Genomic DNA, 27,724 nt, shown 5'->3' on the forward strand with positions numbered 1-27,724 from the left:
CAGCAGCTTTCCCTTATGGGCTGCGTGCCAAAGGTTGCCGATCCCTGATGTACTGTATAGGTTCTAATTTAATTTTTAATATATCCTATGTAAAATATCTGATAGTTCAAGAGTGGATATTGTGTAATTTCTGACACTGAGAATGGCAAGAGAAGTTCTTATCAATTCTCTCATACAAATTATTCCTAATATAGTCAGATACTATGGTGATGACTGAATATAAGAATTTTGGTGATTACTCTCGATAAAGTTAAGGGAAATGAAAAGCTAAACAACTTAATTATAAGCACTGTAATAGCAAAAGCCAAACATGAAGCACCTTCAGTAAATTTTCATCTTCCACTCATTTTAGCTTCTTTTTAATTTAACAAATAATTCTTACCTACTATGGAGAGAATGACAACCACAAAATCAAAAATGTTCCAGCCTATGGTGAAGTAGTAATAACGGAGTGAAATCAGTTTCAGAACACATTCTCCAGTGAACAGGACAATAAACACCAGGTTAATCCGCTGTAAAATAGTTTGCATCTCATCACTCTGATCATCTGTTTCTACCATCATGGTGACCATGTTAAGGCAGATAAGAATCATGATGCCAATATCAAATACTTGTTTTGTCACAAAATCGAATACCATGCCTTGGAATTTGTTCTGGAGGGGGAAAAAAGATAACCATTCAATTCACACCTTACAATTATTTTCTATTCCATATTATACTGGAAGAAGGTAAGAAAATCTCTTAACACAGTGTATAGAACTTCAGTAAAAGGGCAGCCTTGTCAAATTAATAATACAAATATTAGAGCTTAATTCAGCTCTCTTGCATGTACATGTTGTGATAGTCTTGCCCAGCATCACACAGCAAGTTTGAAGCAGGGCTGGAAAAGCGTTCAGCTCTACTGGGTCCCAATTTACTACCTTAAACACCCTTTTACTTTCTGCAACCCTCTCTCTCATTCACTGGCCATTCTGTGCACTGAATGAGGCAGGGGCCGTGTAGAAATAATAGATTGTGATCATGTAATTAAAGACTGTACCTAACGCATGTGCACAAAGGGAGGGGAATTAAGGTTGCATGATTCTGGCAGTTTTGATTCTGGCATTTCTTAATTTTTGAGTGGTTGACTTTGCAACCTTAGCATTCTTTCTAATATTATTTGTCCAAAAAATTATTGGACAAATTATTTAATGTTGGTAAAACTTCTTGTCCCCCCTTCCCCTCCCCAAATTTTGGAAATTGCATGGGCCATTTTTGATGACACTTTCCAGAAAAATTCAGCCCAAGGTAAGGAGCAAACATGAGAAATTGTAACCCAAACAATAGAAGTTTGGCAAAGTTATAAGCAATGGAAATTAGGGAATTACAATGGGAAGTGTTAGGTAACTTTAACTATATGTGTTTCCACAAGCTCCACCTATAATGTTAAAATATAATAGGATTTTCAAAGGATCCTAAAAGACTTAGACAACCAACTCCAATGTGAATTTTAATAAATCCCTCACACTTTTCTGAAAATCCCAGACTTAATATATACATGTTCTTTACTGCTGAATAAACCAACATATTTCGCTTCTTAGAACTGCTACAATGAAAGCAGACAGTATGGCAATGATTTATTATTATTATTCACAGGAAAGGGGCATACAATAGAGTTCAGATTCCTGGATCTTGTCCTCTTTACATTTATAAAAAGAGAAAAAATATGGTAGCAGAGGGAAAAGGTACTTTCTTTCCTTAATGTGTTTAAATTTTCCACTTTTGGTTACCTTCATGATAACTTGTACATGAGCTTTTTATAAATCAAATATCTAGTCTTTATACAAGTGTGAACTCTAAACTGCTTACAAGCTAATATTTCTTCTTTTCTTTTAAATTGACCTTTTAGTCTGGACAGATTAAGTCATTCTTACCCCTGGCCTAGGTATAGGTTTTTGTGGTTTCTTGGATCCTAGCTTTTTCATTGCATTGTAGTATTTCTTCTGTTCTTCTGTCATAAAGATATCTTGACCTCCAAAGTAAGGAAATGAAATCAAAACTGGTTATAACCATATTTACATGAATAATCTTTCAAAACTTTATTCACATTCAAAAGAGAAAAGGGATTACAAGGAAAATAAGTGTCTGTTATAATCTTATATTTTATTGTGAAGCCATGTTATAAATACATCCTCACTAGGAGATCAAAGGAGATATATTACCATCAGCTACTTTTCCATTGGCTCTCTGCAGAGTTAAATACTGACATGCATTAAAGGCATCAAGTAACAGGGTCTAATTAACTATTAAGCTCATGAGGTTTTAGTTTCAGGTCCCAGAGTATCATAGATAAGGCACTAATCCTGTCAATATTAGGCAGGCTATCAAATTCAAGCACTTCCACACAAATGAATGAGTAAAATGCCCAACCTCTTTCAGGGTCAAGGCACACTGAACAAGAAGTTTAGCCACCTTTTGGGCACAAAGGGGTGAAGCAATGGCTGTGGGCATTTGTAATGTTGCTATCTGGGCCAGTCCTTACTCTTCTGTAACCCATTCTGATGTGGGTCTGATTTTCTCAAACAATGGGGATTTTTCTTTACAAGTAGTCATGTAATGTATATTATCTGCTGCTTACAATATTCTCATGCAGTTCTGGATATCTTTATTGTTTAATAAGGAAGGGAGAAAGGACAAGAGACAATTACTTACCACTATTTTTGCCAGTTTTTACTCTTCCCTGCACCCTACTTCCCTCACCCTTCTTAAAACTAGACTTCTTTGTTTCCTCATAGGTTGTGACAATAATGCTTACAGATCTGGATGTTCCTACTGTAGGATGAAGGAAGAGAAGGACTCTGACACAAGCAATTATAGGTAAAGAGAGGAGACTCGCCAGAAACTGTAGTTCTTTGATGAATACCTCTGCATATTCACAGTCATGGGATTCAAAGTACCTGTACCTGCATGATGATCCAGAACCTTCTGGAAAACTTTGTCACTGCATCCATAATGATCATGGCCCAAAGTTATGTAAGAGAGGTGTGACTCTCAATCACATCTGCTCCCAGTCCAAGATGGACAGGAAACTATGAGGAAGAGGGGAAGTTGAGTAGGGAGTTTGAATATTCAGAGACATCCCTCAAAGAACTACAGCTACTGGTAAGTAACCTCTCTTTCTTCTTTAGGGAACCTGTGCATATTTCCACTCGCTGGAGGCTGGTAAGCTCAGTGTAGCTGAGATGACTGATGGGCTGAGAAATTCTCAAGTAAAAAGAGATTGTAAAGCAGCTCTGCCAAAGCTGGCATCAAACGTGAAGCTAAATCTAATGCTGTCGTAATGTTGAGTGAATATATGTATTGAGTTCCAGCTGACCACCTTTCAGATCTCCACTTCTGCCTGATTTAGAGCAGGGACTTGAATATACATCTACCACACCCCCCAATGAGTGGCATAAGCACCATTCTACAGGGCTGGGCTACGCTTGCAAGTTAGAGCGCATTAAAGCAGCCTTGGGCGCCCTAACTCCCGATGCGTCCACACTGGCAAGGCACATAGAGCACCTGGACTCTGCAGCTGGAGCGCTCCTGGTAATCCACCTCCATGAGAAGCATAACGCTTGCTGCACCCAGGCTGAAACACCTGGGTGTCAGTGTGAAGGAGGTGTTGCATTACTGCGCTGTGATTGGCCTCTGGAAATGTCCCATAATCCCCTGAAGTCAAGTGGCCACTCTTCTCATTGTTTTGGAATCGGCTGTAGGAATGTGGATATCCCCTTTCAAAGCTCCGTTTTTGACAGCCGGCATGCTCATCTGCTCTGGGACAAAGCAACCATTATGTCTGAACTTACAAGACAGCATGCTGACACACTCTCAGCACCCCAAAACACACTGTCTCTCTCTCCACATACACACAACACACTCCCTGTCACACTCCACCCCCCGCCCCCATTTGAAAAGCATGTTGCAGCCACTTGCACGCTGGGATAGCTACCACAATGCACTGCTCTTTGTGGCTTTGCAAGAGCTGCTAATGTTGCTACGCCGGTGCGCTTGAATCTGACAGTGTAAACACAGGGCAGCGTTCTCCCTGCTGTGGTCTCCGAAGGCTGGTTTAACTCCCAGCGCTCTACATCTGCAAGTATAGCCATGCCCATACGCTATTTTGGCGTGGGCCTCTCTCAGTCTCTCCTGTTGGAGCTGTTCCATTTGTATAAATAATTAAATAACACTGGGCAAGAGAGAGTGAGAAATTGACTCTATAGCCTGGTGACTAGGGCACTCATCTGGGATGTGGCAGATGCAGAGATAGGAACCTGGGGTGAGTTTCTCTCCAACCAGAAATTTAATCCTGGAACTGAGAAACCTTCTGGATGAAAACACATTTGGCCAAAAAAATCCTGACCAGCTCGAGTTCTACTACATCTAGGACCCACTTGTCCACTGTTATGTCCTTCCAGGCTCGAAGTGGCGAATGTGGTAGAGTTGGATCTTTGCTCCTGACATACATATCAAAACTGGGGAGACAGAGAAGTGACAAAAAGGGTGTCTCCCAAACACAGAACCTTTGCCTCACAGCTCTGTTTTTTTGGATGTCTGTTAGTGTTTACACGTACTGCCACAGTCCCTAACTAGCAGCAGAGCATGCCGTTGCACAGGACTTCACGTCTAACACCCCTTGCTGACCACTTCCTTGACTCTACGCTGGCCTGTCTCTGTCTGGGTTTTCCATGGCCCAGCTTTTCAGCCAGATCACCTCCCAAGTTCAGTTGCTTATGAGTAACAAAAGTCCAATTGTAAATCCAAACAAAGATCCAAAGCAATTTCTTCTGCCCGTCTTGGGCTGGGCTGAAGTTTTGTGCTCTTTGCCCTTACTCCGGGGCCCTTCCGAGTTCCTCTATGCTGTTTCCTCCCAGCAGATTTCCCACTGTCTCCCCTCCATAATGACTCTGTGCTCTTCCCTCAGAGATCTCCATGCTTCTTACACACCCTATCTCAGCGACCCTACAGGAACCTGTCCTACTCCCTGTGGTTTTCTCCATCCTGCCTTCAGCAGGTCTATTCCAGTCTCCTTCCCCATGACTGAGTTCTCTTCCCTACCTATGTAATTTTCCCTGAGGGGTAGGCCTTCTGTCTGATGTCCATTGAAGGGGGCAAAATGGTCTTTGGGCATACAAATCCCAAAATGGGAGGCGGAATTCGCTGTAGGAAGGAATCAGGGTAACTGAATGAACCAAGTCTGCCTCTTCTGAGATTCCTTGGAAGAGGAGAAGACATCTGGGAAAGGAGCCCAAGGAAACAATATTGGTAAGGCAAAGACTATATCAGCAGGAGATGCTGATGTTGTCTTTGGCACCAGAGAGGTGAGGTTGAAGTGGGAGATCAGGAGGATCCAGAGGAGTCAATACTAAATTGCAAAAAGAAAGGGAGTACTTGTGGCACCTTAGAGACTAACCAATTTATTTGAGCATAAGCTTTCGTGAGCTACAGCTTATGCTCAAATAAATTGGTTAGTCTCTAAGGTGCCACAAGTACTCCTTTTCTTTTTGCGAATACAGACTAACACGGCTGTTACTCTGAATACCAAATTGGTGCTCTTCCAAGATAAGTACTACCGTTTTTTTCTATGGTGCTTTCCCCTTAATGGTGGGGAATCTTTTTCAGCATACTTGTTCTTCTTCCTGTTTCCAGGGAGCTAGAGAGAAAAAAAGTTGGCATCCAACATGAACTCAATACTGGAGTGAAAACTATTTTCTGACTTAGGTAACTAAATACTGGCACATTGGGACCACAAGGTCTTTTAGGGTCTTGAAAAAGATGAGTTCTTCAGTTGTGATTGTTCAGACCTGGAAGAGACTGACTGGAGCTGAAGGTTGTGGTTTTAATGCCTTCAGCACTGAAATGTCCTCTTTTAATGCCTATGTCCTGTCTGGCTTCTATTTAGACATTGTAGTGGAGTCCTTATTAGGCAGAGTCAAGATTGGCTTCAGGAGGCTAGTGGGAGAGAGGCTGGGAGTTGAAGACAGCCATTGTGGGCCCTCGTGGTGTGCCAGCCAGAATCCACTGCTCTTTCTAACAGCCTTACTCAAAGGGCTTGAGGAATGAAAACCTATCAGACTTTACATCTCTTGGGAGGTGAGTTTCCTCCAGACAAAAGAGGTAGTATGTGCGTACATCATATTTCAGGAATATCCCTGAACTGCAGGCACACCTCTTGAAACTCTTCTTCAGGTCTGCCATTGTTGGCACTGACCCAAGCACAGTGAAGGAATGCACTGAGCTAAAATGAAATATTTTAACTGAAAAGGGAATGCTTTGGTAATATATATATTTAGCTAGCTAAGACTAACAGATAATAAGGGCTTATCTAGACAAACAGTTATTGTGCAATAAGCTGAAGTGTAAATCTACAGCACACCAACATGCCATGCAATTAGGGTCCAGGTGGACCCTGCTTCCATGTATTAAAAGTTCCCTTCTGTACTCCAGTGCACACTAGGGAACTGTCAGTATGTGGTAGGAGGGTCCATGCGGACATTTAGTGCACAGCACGCTAGTGTGCTGTAAATTTACACCCCAGCTTCCCGCACACTAACTGTTCACATAGACAAAACTATAAGAACGGGTTTTAAAAAAGAACATCCAACAGTCAAGCAGACCTGGCATAACAGTGAGATTCCTCACATCCATAACAGACCATGGTCAGAAAGGAACTGAGGCAGGTGCAGCTCACACCTTCTTAATAACGGTCTATGACACCAAAGGCAAGATTCACAAAGGAACTTAGGTGGGGGGATGCTAAGTGTTGCCGTGCATAACTTTTAAGTGCCTAGAAAATCACTGGAATTCACAAAGCCTGAGTTCAGCACCTAGGTTCTCTGCACAATGAATGGGGAGAGAGAGGCACCGCAGAATGGCATTCACAAAATGGCAGCATTGTTGGGCAGTTCCTCACCTAAAATAGCCAGTGGAAGATGCCAGGCTGACGGGTCTGTGCTAAGCCCTGTTTCTCTTTTGGAGATAGGTGCCAAAATTTGGGCTACAGGAAGGTACCTCCTTCTGCTTGGGATTCTCAACTGCAAACCCTCTATTTGTGTTAGGCACCTATGCCATTTGAGCAAGAAGCTGGGAGAGGAGAATGTCCCCCATAACTTTTAGTGCAGTGGTTAGGGTATTCAGCTGGGATGTGGGAGACCCCCAGTTCAAGTCTCCCTCCACTTGATTGGGAGAAGGATTTGAACTGGGATTCCTTATTTCTCAGGTGAGTGCCTGAACTCCTGGGCGAAGGGATATTCTGATGTGTGGGGCTCCCACAGTCTCTCCCTTTCAAACTGTTATACTTTGGATAAATAATTAAAGAATCATTGGGCCAGAGAGAGAGCATGAGAATGACATTGTGGCCTGCTGGTTAGCGCACTCACCAGAGAGGCAGAAGAGCAAAGATCCACTCCATCTGCTCCAAACAACGTTTAAAGCTTATTTATCCACAGTGGGACAGCTTGAAAAAGAGAGAATGAAGGAGCCCCACATCAGAGTATCCCAAAGCCTAGTAGTCTATGGCGGATCGCAGTTCAATCTCTTCTGCTGATCCCATATGTGGTGGGGAGGGAGAGGACTTGAACTGTAGGTCTGACATATCCCAGGTGACTAACAACCACTGGACTGAAAGTTATAAGAATGGTCCCGCTTTCTCTCCCCCACACTGCCATCATTTTGTGTAAGTCCACCTATAGTAGGTGAGCTCTGAGACATTTACTGGATCAGTTCCTACAGGCAAGTTAGGTGCAGGAGTGCCTATCTTCTCCTGGTTCATGCATTGTTCTGTGGCTTAGGCATCCGGACACCTGGCATGGGGCTGCAGTACACATCATCAGATGTAGCAACATAGGGGACTAGAGAACTTTTACTGCAAAAATCCAAGCAAGTTTAGATGCCTACAAATTTGACAGCAGCTGAGCAGGTTTTGTGAATCCCAGTGGGGCCTGGTGCTGGGATTTATGCACTAAAGTGGCAGTTAGGTGGCTATGTCCTTCTGTGAATCTATCCCCAAGTGTTCAGTGCTGTCATGGCTTTCTAGAAGGTTCAGGATCACTGAGGCACCAGTGCCATGAATGCCATTAGTGGAAGTATGCAGAGATGCCACAAAGAAGTAATGTACTGTGTTTTGCATGAACGGATAGCTCAAAATAGCCTAAAAGATTCTCTTTGCACTTTTATAATAATGACCTTCAGATTGAGAAGGGCCAGAATTTTCAGCCAAAAAGGAAAAAAACCCAGAGAAAATAATAAGTGCTTGCGTAGAGTGACCTAGAATCAATGGTGCAACCACATAAAGAGTTTGTAGGAAATGGCCATGTGTGAGAATGCATTAGTCCTCCAGTTACATTGAAAGGAATATCCACAGGACACTAAATAACTTGGAGGTGCGGGGAAGGGAAAGGATGTGTCCCACTCATCACCTGGACTATTATGAAGCTATAGCATACAGTATCTTGGTACGCTTTTATGTAATAATGCTTTTCAATTGTTTCAATCAGAATAAATGCTTGGGACAAACATTCCACATTTTTTATGACTTCAAAAAAGCAATGTCTTATATTGTCTTTAGGACAGAGATGAGACACTTGAATACTTATCTTCTTTTTTTGCTGGTTGAAGTTATCAATGATAACACCAATGAACAAATTCAGGGTAAAAAAAGATCCAAAAATGATAAAGATGACAAAATAAAGATACATGTATAGGTTGTCTTCATATTTAGGTTGATCCTCCACCTACAAAACAAGTTTTGCCAAAAAAAAAAAAGAAAGAAAATCAGCACTAACATTCCATGTCAATAATTCATTGAAAAAGCAGCAACTCACAACACAAAGATCCAAAATACTTCTGTCCTGGGATAGTACCTTCCCACTCTAATTATTTAATATATTTTTGCCCTGCAGCTATTGAAATCAATGGGAGTTTTGCTATCAGTTTATAATAATTCGTATTTAGCAGAATTTTTGCCATGCTCACTCACTCATTTTTGTTACAACGTTGACCTCAGAGTCTATACAAGGAAAAGAAGACTTTAGAACATATAATGTACTTACAGCTCTTGAATCAATAGCTGCATACATAATATCCATCCATCCTTTAAATGTAGCCTGTAAATGAAACACATGTTTGATATCTGTGTAAAAATATGGGTTCATGAAAATAGCTAGAGCCAAACATTTTATATAACTGTTTTCATCAACTGAATACAGTAGCAGGAATCTTTATATCACATTTAAATCATTTGTCTAATATAATATAATTATAATATAATATATTTATAGTTCAAGTTAATCTCTTGGCTTTCTTTATAACTGCTTATCAGATACACTACTGTGTATCCCACCATAATATCTGTATATGAGCAGTGGCATAGTAAGCAATTAGTATAACCATAAAATCATATATTGATAATTTCTAATCATCTACTGTAAATGATAGTGTACAGTATCTATTTTAATGGAATAAATGCTCATCAAATTCAGTCAGGAAATGTAAGTCAGGAAAGTGGCAACCAGTAGGAACCAAGAATGTTTAAGCCCTCCAGCAAGGTAAATCTTTCCCTATCTCTAATTCCCAGTTTGATTCCTACTTTGTCAATGGTCAAAATTGTTCTCTCTGGTTTAGTGATTTAGTTTTTACTATAGTTATATTTTAACATGTTTTAATATATGCTAGGTCTCTCATATATGTTCTTTTCTGTAAATCTACTGGAAGAAGAGAATATTGAACAGAAGATGTGCACTATATGTAGCAAAGACTAAAGATGCACCATCTGTGGTAGCATTCTATGGACTTCTACATCTGATTCCTTCTGAGCATAAAACCTAATAGAGACATGAAGACAGTAAGAGAAAGGACATCTCCAAGTAAGAATCAACATACTGAGATTTAATCCAAACATGCCTAGAGAAGAAATGGAGGATTCAAGTACTTCTGTAGTCCTTTTGTGCCACCCATCATCATCTGGTTAAAGAAGGCTTCAGTTGGATTCCTTCCTGCCTCTGCCAAAAAAATGAAGGCACAGATCCCAGCCCAGAATAGGGAACCTCCTCTTTCATGATTATTGCTGCCTCATTAGTTTCTTGACAACTAGTTAGTGGTGGGGTTATTGGAAAAACAAACTCTGTCCATGGAGCATATAAAGTACAATACAAGTAGCATCCTCATGAAATAGACCAATCAAAAGTGACTCAAGTACTGAAGAGACAAAGTGGGACCATTCATGATTAAAACAAAAAACAGTCCTGAAGCAGCAGAGTTTTTAGACATGTAGGGTTGCCCTCAGGTGTATGTCAAGGAGGAGCAAGTTTAATAACTTAGGTGCCACGACAGTAAAGATTAGATCATGCTGACAATTTATGGCATAATGGTAAAACCCCTAAAAGATCATGTTAGAGTGCAGGTACCCATGAACATGACTGAAGTCTCAGAAATGGCCAGAGATTTTAAAGTCAACATAACCATTTGAAAATCAGATCTGCCATCTTACACACTGGTGGAAAAATGCAGTGTGTCCATAATATGATCCCATCTGCTCAATCTATTAAGCAGGCATACTTATGTACATGCTGGAAGTGGAGGAATGCTTCTGGACGGTGTGTTTTATTTTCACTGACCCAGACACACACCACCTGAATCCTCATAAATGGTCTCCCAGACAGACTGGAATTATTTTTAAATATGTATGTATTTATATTATAATGAATATATTCATATTAACGTAGATTAACTGGGAGAAGAGAAAATGGTTAACCCTCTTACCCTCCTAACCCCCAATAAACAGATACAAATAAAAAGAAAAATGCAGATCTCCAACCACATCTGAGACAAGAGGAAAGAACTGATGAACTCTCAAAGCCCATATAGCTAATTATTATTACATAAAAGAGCAACTTAAAAAAGAGAGGCTGTGTAGAAGCTTCAGGGGGTGAGGATGAAGAAGTGCTAACTATAAATGCTACTTAATTGTAGTGTCTTTAAAAAGAGCTGAAATAGAATCTGTATTCATGACACTAACACAATTTCACAAAGCCATAGATAGAACATTACTGCTCCCAACAAGTGAAGAAAAAAAACCCAGAAAAACAAATCAGAATTCCCGAGCAAAAAAATTAGGGAGAATGGGTTATGAACTGATACCTCACTAGAATCCTCACTGTAGTGGTTGGTTTTCTTTTGAATCCCTCAAGTGAGTCATCAGGAAACAGTGTATACAATCATCATTGTAAAAAAAAATTATGTTAATTGATATTATGGGAGCGAACAAACCCCCTTCATCATTTCCCAAACTGGAAAGCTCACTTCAGTTACAGAAATATTCTTCTTCAAGTCTGTGTTGCTCTGGAATAGTAGAATACCATGTAGAGGAAATTCAGAACTAGGGTGCTGAAGTTAGTAAATGGGTACAGCTCCTGCTGAGGTCGATGCCAGCTTATTTTAGGCTTGAATTTGGCCTATAACCTTTTCCCCAAGAGAAGTAAAGCTTTGCTCACATATTTCCAAAATTACTGTCTTTATCCCTATTGAATAAAATAAGAGTACAAGAGTCTAGAATCTTATCTCAGTCACACTGATGTAACTTGGCATAGCTCCAATGATTTCTCATTCACACTGATTTAAATCTGGAATAACTCCACTAATTTTAAAGTGGTTACTTTAGATTACCCGAGTGTAGCTGAGATCAGAATCTGATCCAAACCATTCTGGCCAATGAGCCCAGATTAACCTCTGGGTAAGTGTAAATTTGAATGGAATTAAAAAATACTCTCAAAACCAAACAAAAACAAAAACCCAACCCAACTTACCTTCAGCAAGAATGGATCAAGTTTTCAGTGAAAACTGTAAGATCACACTGGTGTTATGCCACTCTATTCCTTTACTAAAGCCAAGCGACCAGAGATGATTTTAGGAACATTTTCAAGTGTCTATTTTTGGGCACAACAATATATTGCTTTTAATTAATATCCTGTTGGTGCTTTATAGCTGTCCACATCTGCCTGGTAGAACTGCATCATCCAAACTTTTTACCCCACATTCCAAAGCTCTGTTTTCTCCTCCTTTCTATCTACCTTGAAGCAAAAGAATCAAATCAGTATTTACCCTAATGGCTTGCAAAATTTTGACCTGAGAAGTGTCTCTTACCCCCAGGAGATTTACTTACCAAAGGAATCCAAAATACTAGATTTCAGGTTTATACCTGTTACAAGAGAGCCATGCCACAAAGGAGATACCAGCAGATGCCCTTTATTTTCTCCCAACACCTCCCTCTCCTTCTCCACTCCTTCTCCACTTACAGCTTCTCCACTTACAGTTTTGAACTAGAGGCATCTTCAGAGTCTACATAGAATGAACATTTCAGTGTCACGTAAAAAGATACAAACTCAAACTACAGATGTATCCTGGAAATTTTTCTTCGTCTCTGATCACCAAAGTCTTCATTGATATTTCCCAGGATTCTGTAAAACTGTTGGCACATATCATGAACCCAAGTGTTTTAGCCATAAAAGCTTTATGGCTCTGCACTTGTACTAGGAAATTGCTCTTCTAAGGTTCTGATTTCTGTAGAGATAAACTAGACTGAAAGAATTCTTCATAAAACTCACCCAAGAGAGATCCACAGATATTTTTGTCAGCTCAGAAAAATCTACTGTGGATACAGAGGCAGCCTAAATACAGAATTTACAGGGTTTTTTTCAGAAACTAGACCAGATCTTCTGGGTGTGCCACCTGTCTAGTGACTCAGACCAAGGATCTTTATAAAACTTCTATTTACTTTTCTGCATCACTCTCATAAGAGAAATAATATTTATATTCAGAGAACATTAGACTTTAATCATGGATGAGAGTGCTAGGTCCTGATTTTGGAAAAAAAGTTTTTTTTATAGAAATCCTGTTCCTTCTTCCCTTAGCATTGTAATCTCCTCTATCCAAGCCTTCTCCATGATAAAAAGGAACTGTTTCTAGAATCTCTCGCTCCAAACAGAAACCAGAAGAGATCCAAGGAAACAGGAATTTATTCCAGATTGTCTACTGTCCAGAAAGACTACAAGAACCTACAATATTTCTCTCCCGGAAAGATGTGACTCAGCAGATAATATCACCTGGTTATAAAAAATGGGTAATGCTAACAAAAAGATGAGTTTGAAAAACAAAGCCCTTCTAATGCTACTGGCCTTCTGCAAAAGGGACCTTTGTTGCATACTACGGGGTATGTCTATACTGCAATTAAAAACCCACGACTGGCCCATGCCAACTCATGGAGCAGGTCCTCAAGGAATCAATTCTGAAGCACTTAGAGGAGAGGAAAGTCATCAGGAACAGTCAGCATGGATTCACCAAGGGCAAGTCATGCCTGACTAATCTAATTGCCTTCTATGACGAGATAACTGGTTCTGTGGATGAAGGGAAAGCAGTGGACGTGTTGTTCCTTGACTTTAGTAAAGCTTTTGACGCTGTCTCCCACAGTATTCTTGCCAGCAAGTTAAAGAAGTATGGGCTGGGTGAATGGACTATAAGGTGGATAGAAAGCTGGCTAGATTGTCGGGCTCAACGGGTAGTGATCAATGGCTCCATGTCTAGTTGGCAGCCGGTATCAAGTGGAGTGCCACAAGGATCGGTCCTGGGGCCGGTTTTGTTCAATATCTTCATTAATGATCTGGAGGATGGTGTGGATTGCACCCTCAGCAAGTTTGCAGATGGGAGGAGAGGTAGATACGCTGGAGGGTAGGGATAGGATACAGAGGGACCTAGACAAATTGGAGGATTGGGCCAAAAGAAATCTGATGAGGTTCAACAAGGACAAGTGCAGAGTCCTGCACTTAGGACGGAAGAATCCCATGCATCGCTACAGACTAGGGACCGAATGGCTCAGCAGCAGTTCTGCAGAAAAGGACCTAGGGCTTACAGTGGACGAGCAGCTTGATATGAGTCAACAGTGTGCCCTTGTTGCCAAGAAGGCCAATGGCATTTTGGGATGTATAAGTAGGGGCATTGCCACCAGATCTAGGGACGTGATCGTTCCCCTCTATTCGACATTGGTGAGGCCTCAGCAGGAGCACTGTGTCCAGTTTTGGGCCCCACACTACAAGAAGGATGTGGAAAAATTGGAAAGAGTCCAGCAGAGGGCAACAAAAATGATTAGGGGACTGGAACACATGAGTTATGAGGAGAGGCTGAGGGAACTGGGGATGTTTAGTCTATGGAAGAAAAGAATGAGGGGGGATTTGATAGCTGCTTTCAAGTACCTGAAAGAGGGTTCCAAAGAAGATGGCTCTAGACTGTTCTCAGTGGTAGTAGATGACAGAAGGAGGAGTAATGGTCTCAAGTTGCAGTGGGGGAGATTTAGGTTGGATATTAGGAAAAACTTTTTCACTAGGAGGGTGGTGAAACACTGGAATGCGTTACCTAGGGAGGTGGTGGAATCTCCTTCCTTAGAAGTTTTTAAGGTCAGGCTTGACAAAGCCCTGGCTGGGATGATTTAGTTGGGGATCGGTCCTGCTTTGAGCAGGGGGTTGGACTAGATGATCTCCTGAGGTCCCTTCCAACCCTGATATTCTATGATTCTATGAATTGACTTGGGTTCACACAGGGCTTGGGCTAAGGGGCTGTTTAATCATGTTGTAGTCATTCAGGCTCAGGCTGTAGCCAGAGCTCTGGGACCCTCACAGGTCCTATAGTCTGGGCTCCAGCTCGAGCCTCTATATCACAGTTAAACAGCCCTTCAGCCCAAGCCCTTTAGCCCAAGTCAGCATGAGCCAGTATGAGCCAGCTACGGGTTTTTAATTGTAGTGTAGACATACTCAGAGTATCGCTGATATGCGCCCACTAGTACTTATCACTTATCACTGAGTTTGTCAGAAAAAGCAATGGTATTGGCCCCCATGTGGAAATTTCCACATTATTCAATAAAGTTTTTCCTTAGCTTCCTAGCATCCTGAGCCAAAGCCCTTTCATGTCAATGGAAAACCTCACAATAACTTCAATCAGCTTTGGTTCAGACTGTTAGGGAGCTGGAGAAAGAACTCTTTTGTCTCCTATTGACTTCAGTGCGCTTTTGGTTCAGAAGTTAAGAATGCAGATAGTGTCTCTCCATAATGCAGATAGTGTCCCACAGAGGAAGCACAGCAAGACTATCCATTGACAATCACACTTTTGTATCTAGATTCCTCAGGATTAATGTTTTATCTTAAACCATCATCCAAGTGCACAATTTCTCCCAAAAGCATTATCTATATTCCCTGCATATTATGGTACTCAGCCAATCAATTCCTCATATCTGTTCCTTTCAGACACCCTTTTTGTTGCTACGTATTCAGTAGGAAGGGTAGATACACAAAAGTTCTGATATTTCCATCTTTTCTTCATCAAAGATCAAAGTAGTCTTAAGGCTCTGCCCTAGATTCTTGTCTAACATGGTATCTCTTTTCCATATCAATTAGAAGATGGCTTTTTTAATTTCTGCCCTGATAAACAAAGCTATGTACAGAGCCCTGAAAAGCTACATCTCTGAATCATGTCCTTCACTGTGTTTTTTAAGGCACATAATAAAAGGTTCTAAAGTAGTAATTTCCAAATTCACAAAAGGGATTTACAAGCACAAGTTCCACTGAAAGCCAATTAGACTTTTGCTCTGAAATCCTATAGGCACCTTTGAAAATTTCCCCTTAGTGCTTTTATTGTTCCATGATTGCAAAATGGATATTATCACTTTATCGCACACATCTTCAAAGATGTAGAGCTCCCTGTCCATTTTGTGGGCAGCCAGAAGAGACTTTTTTGTCAAGGAAATAAATAAACACATATGTGCAAGTTCTCTCAGTACTTTCTACAAGCTCTATATCAGAATGGAAAAAAGAAGTGGTGGCATTGCCCAAGTTCCATTCACAAACCAAGTTCCACACACAGAAAGGTTTGCCTCCTTGAGATAACAGAATGAGACACTACTCTTAGTATATTGTGCAGATGTTCAAAATATGACCATGCATCTTCTGTTGGACTCCTTGGACCTGGCTCTCCCTCACTGAGGTACAGGTACACCCATAGGCAGGACTGGATTAAGGCACAGGCAAAATAGGCTCACATCTGTGACCCGAGCTCCCAGAGTCATGCAATGGATTTAGAAATCTAAGTTTTCATTAAAAAAAAAAATCTTTCTAGCCCTCATGGTGACTCACAGACTTTAAGGTCAGAAGGGATCGTGATCATCTAGTCTGACCTCCTGAACATTGCAGGTCACAGAACCTCACCCACCCACTCCTGAAATAGGCCCTTAACCTCTGGCTGAGTTGCTGAAATCCTCAAATCATGATTTAAAGACTTCAAGTTACAGAGAATCCACCATTTACACTAGCTTAAACCTGCAAGTGACCATGCTGCAGAGGAAGGCGAAAAAAACCCCAGCCAATCTGACCCAGGGGAAAATTCCTACCCAACCCTAAATATGGCGATCATTTAGATCCTGAGCATGTGGGCAAGACCCATCAGGCAGATATCTGGAAAAGAATTCTCTATAGTAACTAGAAAAGGAGTACTTGTGGCACCTTAGAGACTAACCAATTTATTTGAGCATGAGCTGTTGCTCACGAAAGCTCATACTCAAATAAATTGGTTAGTCTCTAAGGTGCCACAAGTACTCCTTTTCTTTTTGCGAATACAGACTAACACGGCTATTACTCTGAAACCTGTCTATAGTAACTGAGACCCCTCTCCAATTAGGGATTGAAAAGAATAGCTTGAAAATGTGAACCAAGTATAAATGATGCCATGATGCCTCCTGAGTCTACAGATGGCCTCCAGCAGAGGGGAGAACACCAGCCACCAAAGACAGAAAGGAATACACCTGGTCCTACCTCCATCCCTGAACAGACCAGGCTCCCATTGTTCAGGGAGGCTCTGGACTAGTTGGGGATGGCTTGGAGGATGCCTTGCTGAGCTCTGCTGGATTAGCTTCCCTTTAGTGGGGCTCATATCCCACCCTGGACTCCCTTCCTCCACTCTGGCCTATTGGCTCCAGAGGGCAGATTGAGAGAAAAAAGTGTTGGAATTCTTTCAAGTACAAACCACTTGCGTTACCACATGAAATTATACTCACAGTGGATTGTGCACATTTCCATAACATGCTTGTCACTCTTCCATGCTGAAATCAGTAGTGAAATGATTAACAATGTTGATATTTAAATTATTGTAATTGCGCATTTGAGACACCACCCTACTGAGATGAATGAGGTAGTTCACAATTGTCTGAAATTGTTTTGTAAGTTTATGCTTGGTTCATGTTTTCATGATTTTCTTCACAACCATAAATGCTCTAGGCTCACTTTTTTTTTTTTAAATAAAAGATCAGACTCTGGTAAACTAGGTAACAGCTTAAAAAAAAGTATGAAGTTGCCAGCTTGATGTGATTCAGTCAAATTAAAGCCCTGAATTGTAGACTCATTTTCTTGGCTTCAGTCAAGAATTAGGCTGCTGGATCATTTGAGACATAGGATGTTTCTTCACTGCTGAAAAAGGCCATTTTTTTTACAGCAAGATAGCTAACATATATTAACTATCTTGCTGTAAAAACACCTTTTTGGCGGTGAAAACACAGCCATAGAGTGCCATAGCCCTCCTCATGCGTTAGGTATGCTCCCCGGGATTCTAATTTTGTTAAGAAAACTCCACAAATTAGTTGGTGTGGGGACTCAAGGGGACAGATTTCATACATAAAGCTATCTAATGGCTTTCTTTCTGCTTTACCTACTTCTCTGTGTACTGAGACTCAGATCACACCAGTCTGCACTGGTGGCAGCTGAATCACTGAAAAGGGAATTTCTTATTTGAGAATTCTTTTCTGTGACTTAGTTACACCAATGCAGACTCCTGCCCTTTAGTAACAATAACATTAGAAGTACCCATGTGGTGTAATACCATTCCAAGTTACAACTCTGAAAATTCTCAAATCAGTAATGAGAAAGAGGGAGGGAGGAAGGGAGAAGGAATTATCCTGCTGGAAAGCATAGAAATCCTTGGTTCCTACTAATTATCATCTGCCTACATGATATGACAGAGAAATATTAGCCATCAGTGCACTGGTATTACTGAGTCACAGACAAAAATTATCAGGTAAGAATTGCTCTTTTAGTACCCAGAAATGGGGGGGGGGGGGAAATCGCTTTTTACTATTACATATAAGCAATAAGAGGTATATAAAGAGTGATCACTTACTACTTGAAGTAAAGAAAGATACCCAAATCCTACATTATCAAAGTTTACTTTCACGTTTTTCCATCGGGCAGTTTCATTGTTTTTTATGAGTTCCTCGCACTGACTAAAATTGTTGATTCTGTCGACTTCAAACCTTTTATCAGTTGTGGTGTTAACACAGTAGTAGAACTTCCCAGCAAACAGATTTACTCCCATGATGCTGAAAATTAGCCAGAATATGAGACAAACGAGAAGCACGTTCATGATGGATGGAATTGCTCCTAAAAGGGCATTCACAACCACCTAGTACACAAATACAGGGGGAAAAAGAAAAAAGTGTAAGAGTACTTATGACAGTAAAATAATTACATTGTTTTATCAATGCTTAATCAATCTAAATTTTAATTAAAAAGCTAATACTCAAAATGTTAATGCAATATATTAATGACAATAGTGTTACTCTATTCCTTTAAATATTTAAAGTTACCCAGAAGAACAACAAAAAATTGAGAAAAACTAAAATAACTAAATGAAGAACAAAATAGAAACCTGATGGTAGTAAGATGAAGTCTTAAATTGATGTGCTCTATAAAAAAGAGAGATAAATGTTAAATATAAATTCAGAAAATTAAAATAATCTAAAGATGCAATAAATTATAGTGTGCAAACTTAAAAATGATTGGTGACATGTAGATTTGTTCAATATGCCTGTGAAATTAAAACTGAAAACACAATGCCCAAAATTTAAAAACCAAGAACTACATTAAAAGGATTATTCAAGTTTTATATAATATCTTTATTGCCTTATAGATCCATGCATTATTATTACAAAGATTAATTTCTTTGCATAGATAAGCAAGACAGTTTTGCCATATGTGTTTATTTGAATCAACATAGTTTATTTCAAGCTCCAGTCTTGTTTCATTTATTGAGTTCAGTTCAGTAAACTTATTTTAAATGAAACAATTTTTCAAAATCAGTGAATGAACAATTCCAAAATCTACAGAGGGAAGTTGATAAAAGAAGAGATCAAAACAGCAAATGCAAAAGAGCACAGAGCTCTTGGAATAGACTAAACAGGGATTAAATTGACTATTAAAATACCTTTAAAAAAGTATCTTCCAAAATAACGCAGGGTTTTAGTTATCAATGAAAAGCTAGATTTCTATCCTGCAAAGCAGTTGCTGGATGCGGGGAAGAGGACTTCCTTTGGGAGGAATACATTTGATTTACCACATGAAGTATTATTAATTGCTTACAGTAGGTCTTGTATATTGTAGCAATCCTTAACAAATCCCGCAGAAAATTTATCCTAGGCTTAGTCTACATGACAAAGTTTTACCAGCATAGCTATGTCAGTTAGAAGTTTGAAAAAAACCATACCCCCCTAGATGACAAAGCTATGCCAGCAAAAGCTCTGCTGTAGATGCAGTTATACCAGCAAAAGAGTACTTTGGCAGGATACCTAATGTCGTTCAGGGAGGTGGTTTAAATATGCCAGCAAAGAAACTCCTTTGTCAGTATAAGCTGTGTCTCCACTAGGGGACTTTGCCAGCACAGCTATACCGGTATAGTTGTGCGGGCAAAGCATTAGTGGTGTACACACACCCCTAATCACCACCAGTATGTGATGCAGTAGGATGGGGGAAACTGAAGACTGGCTCCTTCCCCTTCTCCTCTTTTGAAGCTCTGAAGTTCCACAGATGAGAGAACTCTCTCCCTCTTGAGGATGAAGTCCTGCAGGGCTTTAAAGACACAACACTAATCATCTGTGATTTTTAACTCACCCAGTGAGTAGATTTTGCTGGGGGATATGGGATGATACCCTTGAGTTAGCTAAGCAATATCAAGATCACACAGGGTTTTCTTTCATTAATTTACAGCTACTTGCCTACACTATTCCCTGGAGGCAAATTGTTACAATAGTAATCTACAGTAGAAACATGAGGTTGGTTTTTCTAATATACAGTAAATAACTCATGAGCCTGTCAAAGCTACAAAAAAATTATGGGGAGTGTGCTTGGCTAAACAGCAAAGCAATCATTTCTCCCCAAGGTCTCTGATACTAAATCTACTGATGTATTGTTTATTTGTGATTTGTTTTGAACTCTGGACAGAATACTATATGGGACCTTGTAAGGAGCAGTTGAATCTTAATACACTGAACAAAATTTAATATATGGGCTTGATTCTCAGTGATGCCATTCCTGCAGTGGGATGGGAATGAAATGGGCTGTGGAGGTAGTTTTAGCTGGCTTTAATCTACCTTTGCACTCCCTGTTTTCTGCTCCATGCAGGGGTCTACCCAGCCCCCTGTGTAGGTAAGAGCAATCTCAAAGCTGCTTAAATTTACTCTCTCTTTCCCAGAGCCTCCTATGAGTCCTGGGAAGCACAGTATAGCCACAGTACAGTACACTCCAGCTACACCCCTGCCAAGCCCCCAGTATGACCCCTATGCCACAGCCTAGGATCAAGGTCAGTATAGAGCCCTTACATCAGCTTTACACTATCTGGGCAGGCCCCTGCACACTGGCTATTCTCAGAGGTCTTTTCTGTCTGCTTTAAGGACTCTTTCCATTGACAGCATGGCATAAAGGGGCATTAATGAAACTGAGAATCACCCAAATAATCAAAAGTTTAATTTTTAAAAGTGGAATGAATTTCTTCCTTAGTGGCTTCTACTCTTATTGATAGCTTTAGGGGAAGTATGCTTGTGTTCTTAAGATTTTTATAATAGAAAATATGAAGTTCCTACAGAAATTTCTGTATACTCCAATCAGTATTTTTATTTAGTAAAAAGGCTGAAGGGGTGACAGTGAGGTTCTGGACACTGGAAGGCTATTCTCCAGAGACTGAGGAAAGGGCTGAAGGAGACAAGGATTTATTTATCTCATCCAGTAAGAAATGTAAATCTCTTGCTAACTAGGCTGATGAGATTGAGAATAAAATGAAAATTAGTAATGCGTGGATTGTTGGAATTCATTACAAGACTGAGTTGGTCGATGTCACTGTTTATCACTGCATGCTTATCTGAAATTCTAGGTCAGCTGGTGCCTTTGACTTTATTTCTGAATGCAGAATCTCCAGTACATGTTATATTGATCTTTATTCCTCCCTTTAAAATTTTCTCTTTGTGTAGAAATCTGAAAACAGAGCTATCAAGAGAGGAAGGTATGGGTTATTTCCATGTCCTATATAAATTAGAAAAAATTGTTTTGTTTTACGAATGTAGTGGTTGTCTCAGGTACTGGATTAACAACAGATCCAGCACAGGCACCAGAATATTAACAACAACAACAGTTATTGTTATAAATAAATACATAATTGTTGTGAAGGAAAACTGCTGTCCACATCTCACATCTTCAATTGAGAGGGCAAACCAGTCTCTCTGTTCAGACTGCTAAAAAGGAAGACACTTGTTCTTGGAATTAGAACTAAATGGATTCCACCAACTCATTTCATATAGGTCACTGAATAACCATTAAATGGTAACAATTTTTGGTCACTACTGACCTGGATGCGAACTGGTGACCTAGAGATGAAAGGTTCTGTATCCTATTACCAACCCCTTGAGCTATCCAGGCCCCCTGGAAATATTTTTAAGAAAAGAAGAAAAGAAAATTAAACCTTTTAAATGAAGAAAATTCAATCTTTTGGCACCAGTAACGAGCCTTTGCCCTATCCTGCAAAGCCTGTCAGACTGGATTCTTCATGCTGCTCCTATGCTTCTGGATCCACTTTTTAATTGCACCTTGTAAAGAGTTCTTTCACATATGCTATGGTAGTAACATGTAGAGTTGGAAACCATTGTTCTTAAATTTTGTCGGGAATGACTGAAACATACTAATATGAGGAGAATCTGGCCAGTATCTTACACAACTCTATGTTAATATGCGTATGCACTACATGTTTTTGGTAGGAGGGCTGTAAAGCTTTAGATTTGCAGCCAAGTATGTATGAATGTCTTATGTGTAATTTGTGGACACTCCTACAACAGTCACTGCAAATGTAATGAAAAAATAAGTTTAAAAGAGAAGTGAATATAGTGGAAGCTTCAAGTAATATTTCTTCATCACTTGAACAATTTAACAGAAAAAATAAATTGTCAACCTCTTTTTCTGAGGTACATTTTGCAATAGGTTAACAGTTTTGAAAAGCATACCTCCTGTTAATGCTCTCTCTTCAGAACTAAATCAGAGATCACACAGTTATAAAAGATGTTTCTGTTTGAACAAGGGGTTGTCCTACAAGGACTTCAGCTTTGAGCTGGAGGGGACCATTGCAACACCTAAGGGAGATAGGAACCATAGAACCAGTATCTACAGAAGGGAATTTCCTACTTTATATTCCATATGCTTTGCCCTTTATAAACAAACAGAAGGCAATTCTGGACATCAAGTCTATAAGTAGATGTATGAGGAACAGAAAATTTGAAGTGCAAACTCTGGAATCACAAGCCTGAAAGAGCTCTTCACATCACAAGACAACACAGAAAGCTTTTGAAGATCTACTGCCACGACAACTTAGAACCAAATTCTTACTTTTCCTGTTTTTGAACCAATCAGAAGGATTAGGGATATACTGTCTATTGATAAAGGTTGATTTACTGGTATTAACACTATGAAGAACGATATCACAGATGACTGCCTTTTCAACAGAACACTGCTGAATTTTTCAGCAGAATTAATTTCAAAGGTGATTTTAGCTCTATGCAGCATATGAGAAGATCATAACGTTTATAAAATCATAGAAATGTAGGGCTGAAAGGGACTCAAAGGTCATCTAGTCTAACCCCTTGCAGTGAGGCAGGACCAAGTATACCATTCTTCTGCTTAAATCTATTTTAGGAGAAAGAAGTTCCTTGGAATAATTTGGAAGTGTTGTAGAGAGCCATAAGTCTATTTTAAAAGTAGTGCAGAATTTAGGAAGCCCTTTTCATTGTAATAAATTCATCCCATGGACTTAGTTATTATAATAATAATTTCAGAAAACAAAAATTATGCTAGGTATTTTACAAATTCAGTTGAAAACAAATAGTTTCCTGCCTCAACGAAATTATAGTCTAATTGTAATTGTGATGAGTGAGAACAATAAACAGGAGGGAGGAGAGGGATGAGGAAGGATGAGGGTTATAACAATAACATCATGTAATTACTCAGTTAAGGGGCATATGTTGGTAGCTCAATTAAAAGGTTTTTGTTTTTCATTTAAAGCTAATAAATGAATCACTCACTTCTTGTGGGCATATCCATTAATTTTATCAAAGTTACGCCCTGTGTGAATTTGAGCTAAGTAGTCTAGGGTAAGGAGTACTGGGCGGTGGTGGTGTGGGGAACAATAGCAAGAAGAGATGAGAAGCATTTCGGAAGCTTGCAAGTTCAAAATGGAATCATTCCAGCTCATTCAGCTCAGACAATGGTATTATCACATACTATTATAAAAAACACATCCACTGAGAAAACTAAACACTACAAGTTAAACATACGCAACAGACAAACACCTTTTGGATTAGTGATACTGCCAATAGAATGCCAACTTTTTTTAAGGTTTCCCTAATAATAAATTCAAAAAAGGTTGTACAAAAATAATATTTGTCTGTTTTGTACCTCTTGATTCTCATTTCTCACATGTGAAAATTATCAGATTGGCTTTTCCTCAAAAAAATTAATCTTTTTCTTTAAAGAGATCATCACTGTTCTAGGTCTCATGCTCCCGAAACATGGGAAACAGGATGGAAGTATTCTAGCTCAAAGCTTTCTGAGGAAGTATTCATTCCCATGTGATAACCAATAACCACCACTATTCCCTAGAGCTGTCCAGCCAGCTCTTTCTTGACTGTAGGTAGGTAAGGAGCTCCCATTTGGAGCTGTATCTGGGTTTCTAACACCACAGCTCTGGTTCCACCTTCCATACTGTACTATCAAAATAATGGATATTCTTTGCTGATGTCCCTACCTTCTAGTCAGCCTCTAGTAAACTCAATATGATTTACTGTGGTCTACATGTCCTTTGATTCTCCAGGCTATGTGCCCCTCTTGCTGGCTCTCTTCAAATGACACATTGCCTCTGCACAAGGACCAAAAGTAATAGTCTCCATGAGACAGCCATCTATCCTCCAATACACTCCTGTCAAAAATATTACTCTGAGGAGCTCTGTATTGAATCTTCTGGTAATTTGCATATTTGAACAAGAATTTGGTGACTAAGTGTGGCAGTGTGTATTGACTGAATTAATCTAGTCAGTCATCTGGGTTCCTGACAGACTCAGATATCTCAAGAGAAGCAAGGATCACAGGAATGCCAACATCACATCTGGGTAATGGCTGATATCCAGGCCTCTGTGTCCTTGTTGCAAGCCAGAGACAATCTTCAACAGTACTTATTACACCAGCACTAGTTGAAGTTACCATGGATGGGAATGGGAAGCCCACATAGAAGAAGTTCACACTCAGGACATTTAGTATCTCAGGAACAATAGCTACACACAAATGTTCTGGAGATAAGAGAAGCCCAACTTACAGAGGCCTAGTTTCCCAAATCTTATGTTCCTGATTCAAAATGCAAGTAGGCCAACAGGTTCTGTATAAAAAAGGAGGAAGATACTGGGTTGTTCCTCTTGTAACAGAAAGTTTGCAGGTGTGGGAAAAGGCTCTGTTTCACATGACATTGTCTACCACTACTTGCCTAACAGGAAAGGAGAACATGACTGCAGACACACTTTACTTTACCCTCTCCCAGTTTACCGGTCTTCACCTTAACAGTCTGGTTCCTGACATGGTACAGGGCCCAGGGGCACGATGTGTCTCAGCACATCTTCAGTCTTCTTGGAAGTTGTCATAAATATAAAGGGAAGGGTAAACACCTTTAAATCCCTCCTGGCCAGAGGAAAAACCCTTTCACCTGTAAAGGGTTAAGAAGCTAAGATAACATCGCTGGCACCTGACCAATATGACCAATGAGGAGACAAGATACTTTCAAAGCTGGGTGGGGGAAACAAAAGGTTCTCTCTGTTTGTGCGATGCTTTTGCCAGGACCAGAGCAGGAATGCAGGTCAGAACTCCTGTAAAGAGTTAATAAGCAATCTAGTTAGATATGCGTTAGATTCTGTTTTGTTTAAATGGCTGATAAAATAAGTTGTGCTGAATGGAATGTATATTCCTGTTTTTGTGTCTTTTGTAACTTAAGGTTTTGCCTAGAGGGATTCTCTATGTTTTGAATCTGATTACCCTGTAAGGTATTTACCATCCTGATTTTACAGAGGTGATTCTTTTACTTTTTCTTTAATTAAAATTCTCTTTTAAGAACCTGATTGCTTTTTCATTGTTCTTAAGATCCAGGGGTTTGGGTCTGTATTCACCTATGCAAATTGGTGAGGATTTTTATCAAGCCTTCCCCAGGAAAGGGGGTGTAGTGCTTGGGAGGGATATTTTGGGTGAGAGACGTTTCCAAGTGGGCACTTCCCCTGTTCTTTGTGTAACACTGTGGTGGTGGCAGCATTTAACCTAAGCTGGTAAGAATAAGCTTAGGGGGTCTTTCATGCAGGTCCCCATATCGGTACCCTAGAGTTCAGAGTGGGGAAGGAACCTTGACAGAGGTGTACCATAAAGACTTATAAATGCAAGTTGAAAAGGTTTGCAGTGAGCTGCAAACAGGTCCACATGGATCTCTTTAAATGCTTCCCACAAAAAATACCTAACTACCTTCTGCCTGAGTCTGTTTCCATTCATTTGGTGGCTATTTCAGCCTATTAATGAGGGTAGAGCAGTCACAGCTGGCTCCCACAGTGCTTACATGATTTCCACCATCACAAATCCCAGTAAAAAGTCCTGTGTCATGGAATGTAAATTTTCCCATGACAATAACTTCAATTCACAGAGTGAGTAAACTTCACGCTCTAGAAACCGAGCCATCAAATACCAAATGTGACGTTAGTGACATGAACTGTGACTTTATAGATCATTGTTGCAACCAATGTCCTATAGTTGCACCAAATCTTGTACAAAAGAGGTCAAGAAAAGTGTCTATAGGAAGGTTGTAATTTGCTGGTTATGATTATGCTGTGTGTATCATTTTTGTATCTGAAGTTATGAATATTGGCTATGTACTTGTATCTCAATGTGTTTGAGTCTAAGTAGGCTCAGTGAAGCATTTGGTCAGCTTCTTGAGAAAGGACTATTCTCAGTAAGTGTCCAATCAAGAAACACTTAAGGATGCCAATCCACATCTGAGCTTTCCTGGGAACATTCAAACTAACATGTAAACAATGGCATCGGCCTGCAAAAAACTGAATCATTCATGGACATGTGACTTGCCCAGGTGGCTACAAACTCCATCTTGTTGCTGTGATTCTGCACAGAAGAACAAAGGGGTTTCTGTCTACAAGAGAGAGAATATAAAAGGCCCTGGAAGTCTCTCCATTTGGTCTTTAGCTGGCTCAAGAAGTGGCCTCTCCAAAAAGATACCTGAAAGAAACTGGAACAAAGGACTATGACTACGGGGGTGTAGTGATTGCTGGACCCAGGCCATAAGCCATGACATTGGTCTGAAAGGGATTGGGCCCAGACTAGGAAGGAGTCTAGTCTGTGAAAGAAGCTTATTGGGACATCTCTGAGGGTGAGATTTACCTGTATTCAGTTCCTACTGTATTAGTCTTAGACTTGTGTGTTTTGTTTTATTTTGCTTGGTAACTTACTTTGTTCTGTCTGTTATTACTTGGAGCCACTTAAATCCTACTTTTTATCCTTAATAAAATCACTTTTACTTATTAACCCAGAGTAAGTAATTTATACCTGGGGGAGCAAACAGCTATGCATATCTCTCTGTCAGTGTTATAGAGGGCGGACAATTTATGAGTTTACCCTGTATCAGCTTTATACAGAGTAAAACAGATTCATTTGGGGTTTGGATCCCATTGGTAGCTGGGTATCTGGGTGCTAAACACAGGAGCACTTGCTAAGCCGTTTTCAATTAAGTCTGCAGCTTTGGGGGCATGGGTCTGTGTTGCAGCAGATTAGTGTATCTGGCTCAACAAGACAGGGTTCTGGAGGCCTGTAGTAGGGTGGCTGCCCCACTCCTATACCAGAGGAGGCTCCAGCAGGCCAGAGAGGCTGTGCGGGAGGGTGGCCAATCAGAGAAGGCTTGCTAGGGAGCCAATCAGAGGCTGAGTAAGAGATAGCCAATCAGGGCCAGGCTCAGCCTTATATAAAGGCTGCCCAGGAAGGGAGTAGAGAGTCTCTCCCAGGCCTTCAGAGGGTGAAGTTCTGTCTCCTGTGCAAGGGGACTAGCACCCAGGACAGTGCAGTACGGGGCAAGTGAGGGGAGCAGAAGGAACTCCAGCCTGGTATCTGCCAGGCTGAAGGCCCCAAGGGAAGGGCTGGGCCGGTGCAAAGGGAACGAAGGGGAAATGACCCAGGGAGAGAGGCAGACAAGGGGAGAGAAGGAGGGCAGGAAGACTGCAGCCAAAGGGTCCCTGGGTCGGGACCCAGAGTAGAGGGTGGGCCTGGGTCCCCCCCTTGCACATACA

At 40.4% G+C, this 27,724-nt stretch overlaps 1 protein-coding gene across 4 annotated transcripts in view; it reads right to left on the reverse strand.

Moving 5' to 3' along the window:
- The window catches only part of LOC311528423 (sodium channel protein type 1 subunit alpha-like), a gene marked incomplete at its 5' end in the record, with an annotated part of 180,082 nt that overhangs the window by 3,664 nt on the left and 148,694 nt on the right, over positions 1–27,724 (reverse strand). For 3 of the 4 annotated variants that reach the window (XM_084643443.1, XM_084643441.1, XM_084643440.1), the window contains 5 exons: positions 383–653; positions 1,914–2,018; positions 8,616–8,753; positions 9,072–9,125; positions 18,223–18,504. In XM_084643443.1, coding sequence (XP_084499569.1) covers positions 383–653; positions 1,914–2,018; positions 8,616–8,753; positions 9,072–9,125; positions 18,223–18,504 — 850 coding nt within the window. The remainder of the gene's footprint in view (positions 1–382; positions 654–1,913; positions 2,019–8,615; positions 8,754–9,071; positions 9,126–18,222; positions 18,505–27,724) is intronic. The other variant, XM_084643442.1, reaches the window with a different exon arrangement.

This window comes from Lepidochelys olivacea, assembly GCF_965140295.1.
Source record: "Lepidochelys olivacea isolate rLepOli2 genome assembly, chromosome: 11".
In the NCBI taxonomy this organism is placed as follows: Eukaryota; Metazoa; Chordata; order Testudines; family Cheloniidae; genus Lepidochelys; species Lepidochelys olivacea.